This window comes from Cucurbita maxima, unplaced genomic scaffold (genome assembly GCF_002738345.1).
Source record: "Cucurbita maxima cultivar Rimu unplaced genomic scaffold, Cmax_1.0 Cma_Scf00055, whole genome shotgun sequence".
Classification (NCBI taxonomy): Eukaryota; Viridiplantae; Streptophyta; class Magnoliopsida; order Cucurbitales; family Cucurbitaceae; genus Cucurbita; species Cucurbita maxima.
The window spans coordinates 299,889-317,778 of NW_019272071.1; the positions used below are offsets into that span (position 1 = coordinate 299,889).

Below are 17,890 nucleotides of genomic sequence, written 5' to 3' on the forward strand. Positions count from 1 at the left end.
GCAAAGCAACAACAAACGAGAAATGAAAAGCTAAGTGTTTAAGATTACTTTGTTCCAAAAGCTCTCTCCCTTCAAGTTTTACCTTTGCCTCTTTTACTTGTTTTGACATATTTCAATTGTGGGTCAAATTCAACATTTGGTATCAGAGCCAAGATTCTGAAACAAATGTCGTCACTCTACAACGTCACAGGAGAAAAAGTGACAACGATAAAGAGTGAAAAGCAGGGGAGTGTAACGCTACAATTCTCATTACTCACGAAGAGCAACTACACAACATGATCAATCAAGATGCGTGTCAACTTACAAACATAAGGTGTGTGGGATGCCAGCGAGCATGGTGATGTTGGCGAGAGGTAAGGACTGAATGACTCTTTTCCACCATCTAACAAGCAATCCCAGAGGATGTTATTCTTATGTTGGGAGAAAAGGACTCAACAAAGGCAACGTGGGAGACGCTACAAACGATGCATGTGGGTGTGGAATGTGTCAAGGAAGCAAAGGTGCATACCTTGAAGAGTGAGTTCGAGGTTGTTCGCATGAAGGATGGTGAGTCAATAGACGACATTCCCATGAAGTTAACGACGATCGTCAGTGGCATCCGTTCATTATGTGACATGGTAGAGGAGATCTCCATCGTCGAAAAGTTCCTTCGAGATGTTCCACCAAGATTCATACAAATTGTTAAGGTCCATGAGGAGGTTGTTGAGGAGGTCATTTAGCAATTTGGGGATCTCCAAAGAACATGTCAGTTGAGGAGGTCGTTGGTCATCTTAAGGTCCATGAGGATAAACTTTGTGGCTATGAAGATAAAGAGGACGAAAAACACCTCTTATTCACACATGAGGATAGGTTCGCACGGACGAAAAAGAATAATACAGCTAACTCTTCTTTTTCAAGTATGATGGACGTGGTAGCTTAACAAGAAAAAAAAAAGTCGTGGATATGGTCGCAAACATGACCGCAGACGTGGTGGCAGAGGAGGCCAAGAGTATGATCAAGTGTTACTCTTATGGAAAATATGGACACTATGGGGTAGAGTGTCACAAGAAGAAGCGAGATGAGGAGGCAAACCTCACACTCATGCAAGATCAAAAGCCCGCACTGATGTTGGTCGAGAAGATGCCAAACATATATCAACGAAGAAAAGTTAATGGCAAAACTTCTCTCAAAAGGAGAAGACCAAGTAGAGACCAACATGTGGTACCTTGACAATGGAGCAAGCAACCGCATGACCGAAGATCGAACTAAGTTCAAGAACCTTGATGAGAAGCTCATTGGAAACGTGAAGTTCGGTGATGGATCAATTATTCTGATCCAAGGCAAAGGATCCATCTTATTCAAGAGCAAGAATGGCGACCAACGTTTAGAGTAGCATTATCAATCTTGGTAAGATGATGGAAGAAGGAAGCAGAGTAGAGTTAGCTGGCTCATTCCTCAAAATGTTTGAAAGAAATAAAACCTTGTTAATTAAGGTAAAACGGTTGCATAACCGCCTATACAAGATAGATATTATTGGAGACCAGCCAACCCACCTCCTGATATGAACCAAGAGACATCAATCATACAATATACTTGAATGAAGATGTGAAGAAAATATTGTTGAAATTATCAAAATATATTTCAATTCATGACACATTGAAGAAAAATGAAGTTTCATTGTTATAAATTTTGGGAGGATTACAATTTAGAGTAATTGTATTTCATTAATGTATTTTAAGACTTTTTATTTGCTTTAGGTTACAATTACATAATGGTTAATTATGGTCATTAAGTATGAACGTTACAACTCTTGGAATGCCTTTAATAGTTTCATTTTGAGGCTATATAAAGCCATGTATGTTGTATTTGTAAGTAGACTTGAAAAATATAGTAAAAGAAACATTTGTGTTTTTCTTTAGCCAATGACTAAGTTTCTTTGCAATTCTATGTAGTTTAGGTTGCATGTAGAATCATTCAAGCTCGACATGATCAATCTTGCTTGTGGAGTGATTCGAATCTCAATCAAGTGTTCTTGCCTGATATTTGATCAACAAGAATCATTCAAGCTAGACATGATCGATCTTACTTATGGAGTGATTTGAATCTCAAACAATGTTCTTGTGTTGAGATATTTGATCAACAAGGTAATCTGAATCTTACTCCCCTTGTATTAATTTCCACATATCAAGCTTTCTCCCCTCATGTTTTCCTTTGCCTCTTGTTCATGTTTCGACATAATTCTGATCGTGGGTCAAATCCAATACGTACTACCTCAGTATTGTAGTGTACAAAAGGAAAGATTACATCATGCCAAAAAGCAATGGAAAAGTACAACCTGACCAAGTATCCCATGGAAGAAAAGTTACAACTCGGGAAAGATGCTGAAGGAAACTTGGTGAATTCTACTGAGTATAGGCGTGTCATCAGAAGTCTAAGATACCTGATTGATACTTGTCCGGACCTTTCATATGTTGTTGGAATAATTAGTACATGGAAAAGCCCACTATGATGACGTGAAGGGGGCGAGGTCCTAATGAATTAGTCAGTTTTACCAATAGTGATTTAACTGGAGACATTGACGATAGAAAAAATACTGCAGGAATGACGTTTTATCTCAACGAAAATTTAATCTCTTGGCAATCTCAGAAGCAGCAAACTTTGACACACTTTTCTTGTGAGGCCGAGTTCTTGGCAGCAACTATGGCCTGTGCCAAGCATTGTCATAGAGAAATTTGTTGAGCAGAGTGACTAGAAGTGAACTAAAGTCGATAACTCTCTTCGTTGACAATCTGCAATTGCAGTCATGAAGAATCCAGTATTTCACGGAGGTAGCAAACATATTGACACTCATTTCCAATTTATCTGTGACTGCGTTGATAAGAGACAAATCATTTTGGAGTTCGAATGCACTAGAGAGCAATGTGCAGATATTCTAACCAAGGCCCTAGCAACGGTTAAGTTTGTAGAGATACGGAAATTTCTGGGAGTGAAGAATCTTGAATAAAATTAAGTTTACGGTGAAGATTGTGAGCTAATAAACTTGAGCTAGTAGAACAAGTTACTAACTTACACCAACAAGCTACTACAATAGGAAGAATTTAATTATGACAAATATGGTTAAATAAAGATTGTTTCTTGTGGGATAGTTAGAGTGTTTTTAGCTAATTATTTTAACTACTTAGCAATAATTGTGGTTAGTTTCTATTTCTCTGGTCACTTATAATAGCCAAGTTCGGTATTAAATAATATCATCAATTGAAAATCCAATTGTTTAGGTTTCTTGCTTAGTATTTCTTGTGTCAAAACATTATAATTGGTTTTAGAGCCACCACTAGGCTTTATAGAGTTACAATTTTTTGAGTGATCAAACATAGAGAGTGTGAGTGAAGACAATTTTTTGAGTGAACAAACATTTTGGCACCCATCGTTATGGGGGAAAAACTTGCAGTAGAGTGCCGCAAGAAGAAGAGAGGGAAAGAGGTAAGCCACACACTCACGCAAGATTAAGAGCTCGCACTGATGTGGGTGTACATGCTCAAAGAAAAAGGAGAGGCATTATCTGCGTTCAAGAAGTTCAAAAGTCTCGTTGAAAATGGGTCTGATCACAAGCTGAAAACCTTGCGCATCGATCAAATGGTGAATTCTTATCCAAAAACTTCTCAGAATTTTACGAAGAGGAAGGTATCAAGCATCAACTCACCGCACCGTATACTCCATAACAAAACGGTATGATTGAATGAAGAAACCGCACCATAATAAACACTACAAGAAGCTTACTCAAGAGCATGCAGTCCCGACAATTTTATGGGGCAAGGCAATACAACATGTGGTTTATCTTCTAAATTGTTTACCGAGAAAGGCGCTGGACACTCGCACCCCCTATTAAGCATTGTTCAGTAAGACACCTCATGTCATGACCCAACTTTCGAGGCTTCGAAAGACCGAATCGTGACCAAAAAGATGAAATCGAAAAATGAATAAAAATAAAAAGAAAATAAAATAGAAGGTAAAAATCCGGAAAAATTTAAAACGAAAAGAAAATCAAGGACACCAAAATTAAATATAAAATGAAAGTCAAATGTTACAAATAGGAATTGAAAATATAAAATGAAATACAAAAGACTCCAAATATGAAAACGGACGAAGGACTCTAAAAGACCGACAAGGGACTAACGCTCCGGAACGACACCCCTCTATGACAGTGCAGCTCTCGAACACCTCCTCGTATCGACTGGTACCTGAAAAAAAAAAGGGAAGAAAGGGGTGAGTATAAAAATATACTCAGTAAGTAACCTACTTGTAGGCTCTTTTCGCATCCTTATCTTAGTAGGTATACACAGTCTTATCTCTGGGTTCTAGTGAGTGCGAATCACGCTACAACTCTCTTTTCTGTATCTTAGGAGATTTGCTCATCTTATGTAGTGAAATGATTAGTGTCTTAGGTGAGGCGCGACCTCATAAGTAAATCTGAGGGGATCGTATGGCTGGATCTGAATACATGACTCTCTCTGAACATCATCCATGAAGGTTAGCTAACGACCCTCACATGGGACCATACATACACTAAACGGGGTGCAACCCCCTATGTGTCGGTCAACTACTGAGTCATCCTACATGGCTCCACGTCTCCCGCTCAGGGACAGGTTTCTACGGCCCAGGAGTTCTGTTCAAAAGACCCCTTAGCTATCACCACTAGGTCTAGGCACCTATCACACTTCCCTATCCAGATCTGTCAAGCTCAACGATCTCCGTACCGGAGCTCTGTCTCAACGGTACTGTATCGGAGCAGAGAGGGAAGTGGAGGTTCTGATGACACTATTCACACTGCTCAACTCTAGCGAGCTACCTACAACTACCGTGGTGACCTACTATTCTTTCTAGGGTGGAACTTGGTGGTTTAAACTTGGATTCATGCATCTCTAGGATTCTCGTGCAAGGTCTCACAAACCTATCAGGTTTCAAATTCTAGGCTCTGGATCCACTAGTAACCATTTCGCGGGTCTAAATGCACGGTATTCTAGAGGTCCCCCAATCTAGGATCTCATCTAGCCTACCTAGTCCCAAGCACCCGAATTTAAGCTCATAATTTCTTCCTGTTCATCAAGAAAGATAACACAAGCAATCATCATGCATAGGAGTTAGCACGCAGCAGTTCATGCAATATTAACAAACATGCTCAACGGGAAGATAATGTCCATCTTTACCCGGAGCGCAGATTTCACAAGTTTCCCATCCTCCTCATGCATATATACTTTATCAGAATCTCAATCAAAATAGATTTAATAAACATTTCATATCTAGCTTTCCTTAATCATTTCATTTTCGCAGTTTCCATACTAATATGCTAGGTCCGGCTAGCTAAGTTTATGGATGGTAGCATGCATGCTTGTTCCTAGCGGTTCCTACAAGTACTGCTCATGGGAATCCAAATGGCTACTTACATCGTTGACGCGTGCCTTCCCAAGCTCGAATTATTTGCCAAAAAAAGTTTCAAAAATTCTGGAATTTCCTTGATAGGTCCTAATTCACATAAAAATAGGATCATAGTTGAAATCGGGGCAAAAAACAAGCAAACGGAGGGAAAACGGTCACTCACGCTCCTACACACGCGCTGACGCGCTCTAGAGGGTGTACTACACGTGGCTTTCTACGTGCGCGACTTCCCGCACAGTCGCGGGCCAGCGGCCGGTTCAGACTCAGGCCAACTCGGTTGCGCGCGCCTGATGCGCTTCTCCAGCCCGTGGTTGCCACGTGTCGCTCGTCTGTCCTTCCGCGCTCCTCCTTACGTCGGCCGACGCGTGGCGGTGATGCCTCCTCTCTCCTCCTGCATTTTTTCCAAATTTTCTAGAAACGTGAGTTTTGGTGCTTTCGATCCATTTTCTTCCGATTTTTATATCTTCCAATCCGTAATCCTAATCAATAAGTTCTCTTCACAAATATTGTAGATCTCATATTCTATTTCTACAATATATTTTTTCTTGTATTTTTTTGGTAATCACAGGTCTTTTTATTTGAGTTCGAATTTAGGGAAAAACACGAGTTCTTACCGAAAATAACATTTTCTTGAAACTCCGATTTTCGTCCAGAAACTTCAAGAGACCTGTGTGAATCTTATTTTAGTTACATACCTTAAAAACTCCACATCTAACGCTCATAAAATTCCTTAGATCTAGATAAAATCGAAACACAAAGTTCGAAATCTTACTTTGTCCGTTCTCAGATTTTCTTGCTGGAATGAGTGGATCCACCACCCAAACTCCTTTTCCAGCATCGAGAGGAGTATTGCTTCGAAGTTTCTTGCTTTGGATTCGATCTCCAACAGCAGTTTGTCTTCTCTGCTATTCCTCTCTCCCAAACCCTAACTTCTTCTCCTTTCTCCTTTCTCTCTCTCTCTTTTTTTTCTTTTCTTTCTCTTTCTTCTTAGAGCCCAAACAACTAGACCCCTTGGTAGGTGTATGGGCAAAATGACCCTTTTTCCCCATCTTGTTGTTATTTTATTTATTTATTTATTTATCTAAAAATTTGGGTATTACACCTCACTTAGAGTATATAAGTGTCTTTTGTTGTACAACACAGGTTAAGACGACAAAGCTATACATCAAAAATTTTGATATCATAAGCCAAAAGATGACGTATTTTGGCGTGGAGGATGGCACCAAGGCACGCATGCTATATGATCCGCAACATGAGAAAATTTGTGTAAGTAGAGATGTTGTATTCATAGAAAAGAAGAAGTGGGATTGGTGCAGTGTTGGCGATAACAAGCAAACTGTTACAAAGTTCACTACTCTAAAAGAAGAGGGATACGCAACAGACCTAGAAAGTGCCCCTACAGCAACACCAACAAGTCTACGCATGTCATCACTGGTGACACCACAAGGCGTGATGGACTCCCTAGAACAAGAGAGCTCAAGCGAGAGCATAGGAGGATCCACATTAGAGGATGGACCAAAGAAGATTCGTTCTCTTGCTGAAATTTATGCGGATACACTTGAAGAGAATTAGATCCCGATGAGTTAGTGTTGGTCGCGACAGAGGATCTGACAACCTACCTTGAGGCTCCAACTAAAATGATGTGGCAGGAGGCCATGCAAAAAGTGCTTGAAGCCATTGAGAAAAACAAGACATGAGCATTAACTAACTTATCGTCCGGACACAAGCCCATCGGTTTGAAGTGGGTGTTTAAGTTGAAGAAGACAAGTGAAGAAAATTTCATCAAGCATAAAGGAAGACTCGTGGCGAAAGGATATGTGCAATGACAAGAAGTTAATTTTGAGAAGGTTTTTGCATTGTGGCTAGACTGGACACTATAAGGTTGATTCTTACTCTAGCAGCTCAACACGGGTGGGAGGTCATCACTTGGACGTCAAATCAACATTTCTAAATGGTGACGTTTTAGCTAGAGACATTGGCGATAGGAAACGCACCGCAGGAATGACGTTTTATCTCAACGAAAATTTGATCTCTTGGCAATCTTTGAATCAACGAACTGTGGTACTATCTTCCTATGAGGCCGAGTTCATGGCAGCAACTATAGTGTCGTGTCAAGCATTGTGGCTGAGAAATTTGTTGAGCGAAGTGACTAGAAGTGAACTAAAGTCGGTAACTCTCTACGTCGACAACAAATCTGCAATTGCACTCATGAAGAATCTAGTATTGACGGACGCAGCTAACAGAATTACATTTGCTTCCACTTCATCTATGAATGTGTTGTGAAGAGGCAAATCATTTTGGAGTTCGTATGCACTAGAGAGCAACGCGCATATATTCTAACCAAGGCCCTTGCAAGGGTTAAGTTTGTAAAGATGCAGGAATTGCTGGGAGTGAAGATTCTCGAACAAAATTAAGTTTACGGAGGAGATTGTGAGCTAATAAACTTGAGCTAGTAGAACAAGTTATTAATTTATATAGTAACTTTAGAAAAATTGTTAGTAGTCTTAGTAGAACAAGTTACTAGCTTTGGAGTAACCTTACGAGAATTATTAATAGACTTAGTAGTACTTATGGAGTAACTATAGGAGAATTGGTAGCAGTTGCAAAATTGTGGACCAAGTTTTGTGGTTGTGGACTAAACCTTATGCTTATTAAAAAGATTTTTAGTGGTTCATTACTTGAGTAGATAGTTTAGGAAACAAGTTTAGTGCTTTCTCCACTATAAATACTAATGAGAAGTATGATTTTCTCACAACAACAAAGGAGAAGTGAAAAGCTAAGTGCTTAAGATTACTTTGTTCCAAAAGCTCTCGCCCCTCAATTTTTTCCTTTGCCTCTTTTACTTGTTGTAACATATTTCAATCGTGGGTTAAATCCAACATTGTGTGGTTACCATCATTAGTATAACCGCTGGTAACGGTCCCATTAGGGTAGTTGTGGGGTCTAATGTTGCTTGAGAAGCGAGTTGGGGGTGGCACCATTTCATTGAGTCAATTCACTGATTCCTAGCGTACTGCAACTCTTCCTCTTCTACCCCTTCCTGTACCACTAATAAGAGGTCGGCCTCTATGCCCTCTTTCTCATCCTCTAGGTGGCAAAGTTGAGCTAAGAAAAGCTGATATAAACCAAGAGACATCAATCATACAATATGCTTCAATGAAGATGTGAAGAAAATATTGTTGAAATTATCAAAAGATATTTCAATTCATGCCACATTGAAGAAGAATGAAGTTTCATGTTATAAATTTTGGGTGGATTACAATTTAGAGTAATTTAGAGTTATTGTATTTCATTAATGTGTTTTAAAACTTTTTATTTACTTTAGGCTACAAGTACATAATGGATAATTATGGCCATTAAGTATGAATGTTACGACTCTTGGAATGTCTTTAATAGTTTCATTTTGAGACTATATAAAGCCATTTATGTTGTATTTGTAAGCGAAAAATATATATAAAAGAAACATTTGTGCTTTTCTTTAGCCAATGGCTAAGTTTCTTTGCAATTCTATGTAGTTTAGGTTGCATGTAGAATCATTCAAGCTCGACATGATCGATCTTGCTTGTGGAGTGATTCGAATCTCAATCAAGTGTTCTAGCCTTGAGATATTTGATCAACAAGAATCATTCAAGTTAAACATGATCGATCTTGCTTGTGGAGTGATTCGAATCTCAAACAATGTTCTTGCCTTGAGATATTTGATCAACAAGGGAATCTAAATCTTACTCCCCTTGTAATGATTTCCACATATCAGATAGGCTGGTGGCTGCACCAGTACTAACAATGCCCTACGACACAAAAAACTATGTAATTTACAGTGATGCTTCCAAGAAGGGCCTAGGATGTGTGACGATGCAGAGCAGAAAGGTTATTGCATACGCATCTCGACAATTAAAGGATTATGAACAGAATTATCCCATGCATGACTTGGCACTAGCCGTGGTAGTCTTTACATTAAAGATTTGGTGGCACTACTTGTATGAGGAGAAAACTCAGATCTACGCCAACTACAAAAGTTTGAAGTATTTCTTTACTCAGAAGGAACTGAACATGAAACAACGAAGATGATTGGAGCTAGTAAAAGACTACAACATTGACATCCAATACCACCCTAGGAAGACTAATGTGGTTGCAGATGCCCTAAGTAGAAAGACGACCCATTTGTCGAGGTTAATCACGACAACAGTGGAAGGAATTAGAGCATAGCTAGCCCAATTGATGGTCCAACTTGAACTCCGACAAAGGATCATCGATGCTCAACTAGGAGACCCTGGGTTAAGAAAAATACTTAATGAGTTAGTGACAAAGCAGTTGATGGGTACTCTAAATCGTCTGATGACAGATTGCTGTACCAAGGTCGTTTGTGTGTACCTGTGGTAGAATAACTGAAAAAAATGAGATAATAGGCAAGACAAATAATTTTCCGTTCACCATGCACCCTGGTAAAGATGTATCAAGACTAAAAACAACATTTTTTGTGGCGTAGTAGGAAGAAGGATATAGCGGAATTTGTAAGTAAATGCTTGGTATTCCAGCAAACTAAGGCATCGAGACAAAGAACAGCGAGATTGTTGTAGCCCCTAAGTGTACCGAAATGGAAATGGAAGAATATAGCCATGTGGGTAATTGTGAACAGATTGACAAAGTCAACATGATATGAACCACGACCAAGGAATTTTCATACCTCAAGGTCCAATTACAAGGACGAGAGCCAAGAAGCTACAACAAACCTTGAACACTTATATTCAAGCTACGGTGAGCTCATCAAAGGAAATTCTAGAAGATGTTGAAGAACTCATTTATATGTTGTGCAAAGTTGAGCTTGAAGAAAGAGATGCATTAAATGCACTTTAAGTTGTATTTAATGAACACACCTGAATTTATGAAACTAGTCCAAGATGACTAATAAGCACATTTCATTCATTGCACTATTTAATTATAATTTAAATATTTGTTTGTCATATTTAAGCTAGTTTTTAATATAGGAGTTATTATATTGTAACCCACCTAGGTTACTATATTCCACCATTAACTAACCATTTTAATATAAAGGTTATGGGTATTTCTCATTTACTAGCCAATTTAATTTGGGAGTTATGTGTCTAGGTTAAGGTTGTAAAGGCAATATAAAGCCTTCTTTTCTTTGATTAGAGACATTACATTTTGGAGCTAAGATCTTCTTTGCAAATTCTTGTGTTTAGAACTTATATGCCAGGGTCATTCAAGTGGTAGTGATCAAACCTCTTGTGGAGTGATTCGAATCACGAGTTTAAAAACGAGTTTTCTTTACTCTTGATCTTGATCATCAAGGTAATCCGTTCCATACTTTCCTTTGGGTTGATTTCATATCACAACGTATTTCCTTCTTGGTAAAGCCACCTACACAGTGGACAATTGGACATAACTATACATGAAGGAAATTGTTAGATTGCATTGGAGTTCCTATGTCAATTGTCTCAAATCGAGGCTCACACTTTACATCGGCATTTCACCCACAGGTAGACAAATGGTCAGACCACATTTCACCCATAGACAGATGGTCAGACGAAACGTTTGAACCAGATCATACAAGATACGCTACGTGCCTGTGTATTAGATTTTGCAGGTAGCTTGGACTCGAAATTGTATTTAATGGAATTCGCCTGCAACAACTTCCAGGCAACTATTGGCATGGAATCATATGAGGCTTTATATAATAAACGGTACAGGACTTCATTGTGTTAGGATGGAGTAGGAGAACTCGAGTTAGTGGGTCGCGAATTAGTCCAAGTTACCAATGAGATGGTACAAAAGATCCGAGCAGGAATGTGCACTGCTCAGAGTAGAAATAAAAGTTTGGCATATGTTAGGAGAAGGAGTCTAGAATTTGAAGTGGGCGACATGGTATTCTTGAGGGTGGTCCCAATGAAAGGTGTTTTAAGGTTTGGACGCAAAGGCAAGTTGATTCAACGCTTTATAGGACCCTTTGAGATCTAAGATCGGACCAGACCCGTTGCATATAGATTAGCCCTACCACTGTCCCTCTCAATGGTGCATAACGTGTTTTATGTATCCATACTCTGTAAGTATCTGACCAATCCCATCCACGTGATAGACTATAAATCCCTAAAAGTGGCGGAAGAGTTGAGTTACGAAGAAAGACTAGTGAGGATCTTGGCATGTGAGGTAAAAACTCTACGCACCAGGGACATTGCTTTTGTCAAAGTATTGTTGAGAAACCAGCAAAGAGATGAAGCCATATGGGAATGAGAGGATGAGATATGGGAGAAATACCTCGAGCTGTTTCTGAATGCAGGTACTATCGAGGACGAAAGTTCTTTTTAGAAGGGTATAATGAAATGGTTTGGAAAATCAAAATTCAAACTTTGCCAGAAATCGGGACATATGATGTTATGTAATGTATGCATATGATATCCATTACACAATGTTATAAATGAAATGAAATGCCATGTATGTCATGTCATGTCTTGCCATGTGAAGTTATTCGATGGATAATGTGATGATTGGCATGTATACATAATGCATGTATGTAATATGTTTTGGATGAAAGAAGAACATGAGTGATGTTAATGTTATGCTATGAATGTAAATAATGGGGACCTCATACATATATGTATATCATGTGCATCAGGATATTTTCCTATTACATTATGTTAGTAGGATATTTGTCTTCGATATTTATATTCGTCATGATATCATGCGATCTTTTCTATTTTTGTGGCATCCAGCAACATGCAATGTATTGTGCCCGATCAAGTCAAATCTAAGGGATACGTATACGAGCAGACCTAGTGGGTCCATGTAAAAAGACTTGATAATAGATTCCAAGATTTCAATCCTGGGAAGATTAAAAGATACTTGGAAAACTTTCTAAAGCTCTTACAAGTTTTTCTAAACTCGATACTTGGAAGATTAAAAGATCTAAAGACTTTGAAAGTGAAAAGGCTTTGAATATAATAAAACACACAAGATTTCAACCCATTCCTCTACAAGATCATTGATCCAATATACAAAAAAAAGATGAACAAGACAAGCCTAGTCGAGAATCAGCACTCTAGCTCTCAAGTTAAGTACACATCTCTACTCGTGTTTATGCAAGACACTAGAGAAGAAAAAAAAATCTTCAAAGAAGATTTATCGAGTCCACAAACCAGCATTCACATGTATCTGTCTATACACTCTGAACAGCATTTTCAACTTCATGAATCCAACTTATTTAAAAGCAAATCTTAAGGAATGACTTGAAACAAACTCTTCTAACTCTTCCTCCACATGACTTCCTATGTATACTTTCAACCTTCCTTTCACTCATACAATGCATTGAATGAACGGAAAATAGTCGTCTTTGGAGCTGGTTATTCGAATGTACCATTAAATTGCGAACTTACCGGATGAGACGACCAGCTTCGTAACTTTTGACGACAGCCTTTGACCGCATCTGATGCACCAAAAGGGAAAAGAGTAACGTTTAATGATACCAGAATGAGCTCAATCATTGCTTATAATCAGAGTGAAGTTTAATTTAGAGAGTAAGCTTACAAACTTCAGGTGTTAAGATAGTCGCAAGATAAATTGCTCTATTGTCATTGCATTGAGTATGCATCCCCCAATGACTATTTCGGCCTGATGCAATCATGGAAAAAGAAACAAAGCAAAAGTATTAAGTTCCCAATCAATGTTCAAATGCTTGCACTTGCAAACTTTGAGAGACATCGAGGCCTTTCATATATTGAAGTATATATCGTAGGTTCTGGCTTGGAGAAATTGTTAGGAATCACGACTCTCCACAATGGTATGATAATGTCCACTTTGAGCATAAGCTCTCGTGGCTTTGCTTTGGACCTTAGGTCTCATACCAATAGAGATGTATTCCTTACTTATAAACCCAGGATCATTCCCTAAATTAGCCAATGTGGGACTCCCTCCCAACCATCCTCAACAATCCTCCCATCGAACAAAGTACACTATAAAGCATTTCCTAAAGTCTATGGAGCCATCTAACAGTCTCCCCTTAATCGAGGCTCGACTCCCTTCTCTGGAGCCTTCGAACAAAGTATACCCTCTGTTCGATACTTGAGTCCCTTTTGACTACACCTTCAAGGCTCTCAACTTCTTTGTTCGACATTTGAGGATGCTATTGACATGGCTAAGTTAAGGCATGATTCTAATACCATGTTAGGAACCACGACTTTCCACAATGGTATGATATTGTCCACTTTGAGTCTAATCTCTCATAGTTTTGCTTTTGGTTTCCCCAAAAGTCCTCGTACCAATGGAGATATATTCCTTACTTATAAATTCATGATCATCTCCTTAATTAGCCAACGTGGGACTCCCTCCCAATAGAAACTTTCCCAAACATCCAAACCATTTCCGATCTGGTGCGACATTTGGGCAAGAAGCGAAAAGAAATTTCAAAAGAACATGATGAATGGTATGAATCCTTCTACCTTTTGCATTAGAGCTACAACCCTTTCTGGAGTCTCTGGTATTCCATGCTCCAAAAGTGCCTGAAAATGTTCAATTCAGTGACTTTTCCAGAAGCCATTCAAATTTGATTCAATTATATTTCAGGTCATCGTAAACCATTCGTCAAAAACTCGAGAAACTCAAGAAACTCACATTCATTATGCAAGAATTATAGGTGTTAATCCAAAAGGCAAGCTTCTGCTGCTGGTTAAGACCCTCTAAGTTCACAGAGGCAAGCTTTCCAAGTAGGTATCTAAACATCATTACTAAACAAGAATAAATTCAAAGGAAAATAATATGCTTAATCCCCAACTTACAAAGAAAATCAGCATACTTTAGCCTGTGAATTAGGGGAACTGTGTTAACCGTTTCATTGTGATAAATCGGGTTCGCTTTGACCGTAAAGAGACATCGACTGGAAACAATATCATTTCCTTTGATACATTTGTCTCTCGGAGTGCCCTCTTGAACAAAAATGGAACACAAACACTTCACAATATCCTCAGAAATTTCGTTAGCTGATGTCTTAGATTCTACATTATCTGATGCACCACAAGAACTCTCTTGTGCTCTTTCATGATCCATTAATCTGGACCCAAGCTGGACAAGTAGGAAATAAGATCAATATGACAAATAATTACAGAAAGACATGAATTGCAAGATCATAATTCAATTAAACCTGCAAATTCAAAATTTCTAAGCTCTTCTCTGCAAGTTCATGTTCAGTTGGCATCTTTGTCTTTTTGGATGGGCTGATAATTTTTGTGGATTTCTTTTCTGGGGAAGGTTTATCTTTCACATAACAAGAAGCAAACTGGTTTTCCTTTGAAGGTGAATTTGATTTCCAAGAGGTTTGCTTGGCATTCCTTGTTTGATCAGAGCTATTGACAAAATTTTTGACATTCCGCTGTGAGGAAACATAGGCAGCTTCTTCATAAAGATTTTGTTGAAAATTCACAACTCTTTCTGTAAGCCAGACAACTTCCTCTTCAAGAACAGCTACTTCAGCTAGAAGCTCAAGTGTCTGCAAGGACAAGGATGCAACATGACCCATTGGACATACATAAAATTCAACAGAATAAAGTGCTTAATGAAGATGGTTTCAGTACTATCTCAGAGCAAGATCAGGAAGGGTGAAGCCTCCCCAGAATCAAACGAGTGGACTATGAGCATAGCGCAAGAAGTGAGCACGACTATCCACAATGATATGATATTGTCAACTTTAAGCATAAGCTCTCATGGCTTTGACTTTTGGTTTCCTCGAAAGGTCTCATACCAATGGAGACATATTCCTTATAAACCCATGATCTCCCAACAATCCTCAATCATCCACTCCTTAACAAATATTTTATAGAGTCTCCCCTAAGTCTATGGAGCCCTTGAACAACCTCTCCTTTTAATTGAGGCCCAATTCCTTCTCTGGAGCCCTCGAACAAAGTACACCCTTTTGTTCGACACTTGAGTCACTTTTGAGTACATTTTTAAAACTCACAAATTTTTTGTTCGACACTTGAATATTATATTGACATGACTAAGTTAAGCGCATGGCTCTAATACCATGTTAGAAACCACGACCCTCTGGACACTTTGAGCATAAGCTCTAAACGGCCTCATATCAATGGAGATATATTCCTTACTTATAAACTCATGATCTTCTCCTTAATTAGTCTAATATGGAACTCCCTCCCAACAATCCTCAACGTCTATAACTTACTTTTGCCCGCATCTCTTACTGATTGAGAAAGATAATGATTCTGATTTGTAAGGTTAAAGAGATAGAGACTTACAGATGGAGGGAGATAAGGAGGAAGACGAGGCAAGGCTCCTAAAGGTCTACTGAAAGCTCTCTTCAAAGCTCTGTGAACATTCTCCTCATGCCTCAGCTTCTTCTTCAGCTTATCAACCTGTAAATTCAAAGATACAACCAGAACTAAGCGCCGTAGAACATAAAAATAACATTTGATAAAAAAAAAAAAAAAAGAGAAAATGAAGGAATCGAATACATCTTGTAGCAATGCCATTTTCTTTTCTCTGTTTAATCTTCGTCTATGGATCATAATTCCACCATTTTCATCTCCCATCTCTTTGCTCCTTCCTGATTTCTTATTCTCCTGCTATTAGAAGAAATTCATTGTTCATTTCATGAGACAAGTAATCAATATCAAATTTACCAGTGAAAATCGAAGCAACTAACACCATTTTGTTGGTTTCATTTGCTAAGACGCTCCCATAATAACATGATATTGTCCATTTTGAGCCTAAGCTCCCGTGACTTTGTTTTTTGCTTCTTTAAAAGGCTTCGTATCAATGGAGATGTATTTTTTACTTATAAACTCAGGATCAACCCCTTAATTAATTAACTGATGTGAACTCCTCTCATCCTCGTAAGATTTCAAGAAAACAGAAACTAATTAAAAAGTCGAACGCCTTACTTGATCATGAATTGACGGTTTCTGTATCTGGAATTGAATGTCGGGTCGAAGTCTGGCATTCATTTTTCTCACACTCTGTCAAAGAAAACACAGTAAGAATCAAAGAGAGGGAGAGCAAGAAAGTCGAACGAAGAACAGAAACAGAGAATTACAGTTAAGAATCTGAAACAGAGTGAAAGAAGAAACAAAACGAAAACGGAAATTCAAAGAAGAAAAGAAACAAGAAAAAACCAGAACTCGATTGGCCATTGGAGCTTATTGTTCTTCCGGTTCTTCTTCTTTCACGGGAAGAGACAGAAATTGGGAAGGAAAGAGAGAGAGAAAGAAGGAGAGTATTCAGTAACAGTCGCGTGCTCTGATTTCTTCTCTCGCTCGCATGAACCACTCACTCACTCACTGATTTCTTACAGCTCTTTCCAATTGTTGCGTATGAAACAAACAAAGGAGAAAAGCAAGGCCGATTCAAAACAGTTTTATAGGATTAGAGGTCCACCTCCTCCTTGCTAGTTCCTTTCTCAAATCCATGTGAGACACTCTAATCCACGGTCCAACTTTTGTGATACCTGATATATCTCTGACTCTGATACGACTCTCCACAATGGTATGATATTGTCCACTTTGAACATAAGCTCTCATGGCTTTGCTTTGGGCTTCCCAAAAGGCCTCAGATCAATGAAGAGTGTATTTTTAGATTATAAACCCATGACCATTCCCTAAATTAGCCGATGTGGGACTTTCATCATCCAACACCTCCCCTCGAACAAAGCACGCCTCCCCTTAATCGAGGCTCGACTCCTTTAGAGTCTTAGTCATTTTTGACTGCCTTCGTACCTTCGAGGAGCTTGACTCCTTTTGGAGTTCTTTGTTCGACATTTAAGGATTTGCCAATCTATTGACACGGCTAAGTTTAGGGCATGGCTCTGATACCATGTTAGACGAACACGACTCTCCACAATGGTATGATATTGTCCACTTTGAGCATAAGCTCTCATGGCTTTGATCCGCCGCTTGGGAAGCCATGAGAGCTTATGCTCAAAGTGGACAATATCATACCATTGTGGAGAGTCGTGTTCGTCTAACATGGTACGAAGGGTGAGGCCTTTTGGGAAGCCCAAAGCAAAGCCATGAGAGCTTATGCTCAAAGTGGACAATATCATACCATTGCGGAGAGTCGTGTTCGTCTAACATTCACAATAAAATTAAAAAGTAGTTGCGCATAAAAAAAAGATATTATAAATTAAAAATTAATGGATACCATCAACTATTTTATTAAAAATGCTAATATCAGTGGTTCTCATGCTACTATTTTTAATTCTTAATTTTTAATTTAAATATTATTGTATAGATGAAAAAATAAACTAAAAAGAATAAATGAAAATTATATAAAAATAATAATTATGAAACTTTTAGAACATTGAATTGATTAATTGAAAATAAATGATGTTGTGTATATAAGAAAAGAAAATAAAAAGATAAATGAATATTATAAAATTAAAAATGGAATTGAAGAGTTTGTAAAAAAAAAAAAAAAAAAAAAAAAAAAAAAAAAAAAAAAAAAAAAAAAAAAAAAAAAAAAA

At 38.3% G+C, this 17,890-nt stretch overlaps 1 protein-coding gene and 1 long non-coding RNA gene across 3 annotated transcripts in view; both read right to left on the reverse strand.

The window, feature by feature from the left end:
* Nucleotides 1–2,075: 2,075 nt before the first annotated feature.
* The window catches only part of LOC111471701, a 20,306-nt gene continuing 4,491 nt past the window's right edge, over nt 2,076–17,890 (reverse strand). The window contains exons 2-3 of the long non-coding RNA XR_002715236.1: nt 7,306–7,313; nt 2,076–2,168 (exon numbers count right to left, since the gene is read on the reverse strand). This is a non-coding gene — a long non-coding RNA (uncharacterized LOC111471701). The remainder of the gene's footprint in view (nt 2,169–7,305; nt 7,314–17,890) is intronic.
* On the reverse strand, nt 12,397–16,733 carry LOC111471700. Of its 2 annotated transcripts, XM_023117431.1 has the most exons (10): nt 16,545–16,733; nt 16,314–16,388; nt 15,885–15,995; nt 15,669–15,785; nt 14,561–14,905; nt 14,216–14,481; nt 14,035–14,134; nt 13,863–13,922; nt 12,952–13,035; nt 12,397–12,850 (listed from the first exon to the last, which is right to left on the reverse strand). In XM_023117431.1, exons 1-9 carry the CDS (start codon nt 16,560–16,562, stop codon nt 12,964–12,966), a joined length of 1,164 nt encoding a protein of 387 aa, XP_022973199.1. In that variant the 5' UTR covers nt 16,563–16,733; the 3' UTR covers nt 12,397–12,850; nt 12,952–12,963. The 2 variants fall into 2 exon arrangements, with proteins under 2 accessions (XP_022973199.1, XP_022973200.1); XM_023117432.1 differs by lacking the exons at nt 12,397–12,850; nt 12,952–13,035; nt 13,863–13,922 and having other exon boundaries at nt 14,051–14,147.

What these genes read in the sequence shown, in the direction of transcription:
- LOC111471700 (XM_023117431.1), bottom strand. An exon ending in AACCGTCAATTCATGATCAA is followed by an intron (nt 15,996 to 16,313) that starts GTAAGGCGTTCG and finishes TTCTTCTAATAG; the next exon opens with CAGGAGAATAAGAAATCAGG. An exon ending in TAGAAATTTTGAATTTGCAG is followed by an intron (nt 14,482 to 14,560) that starts GTTTAATTGAAT and finishes CTACTTGTCCAG; the next exon opens with CTTGGGTCCAGATTAATGGA.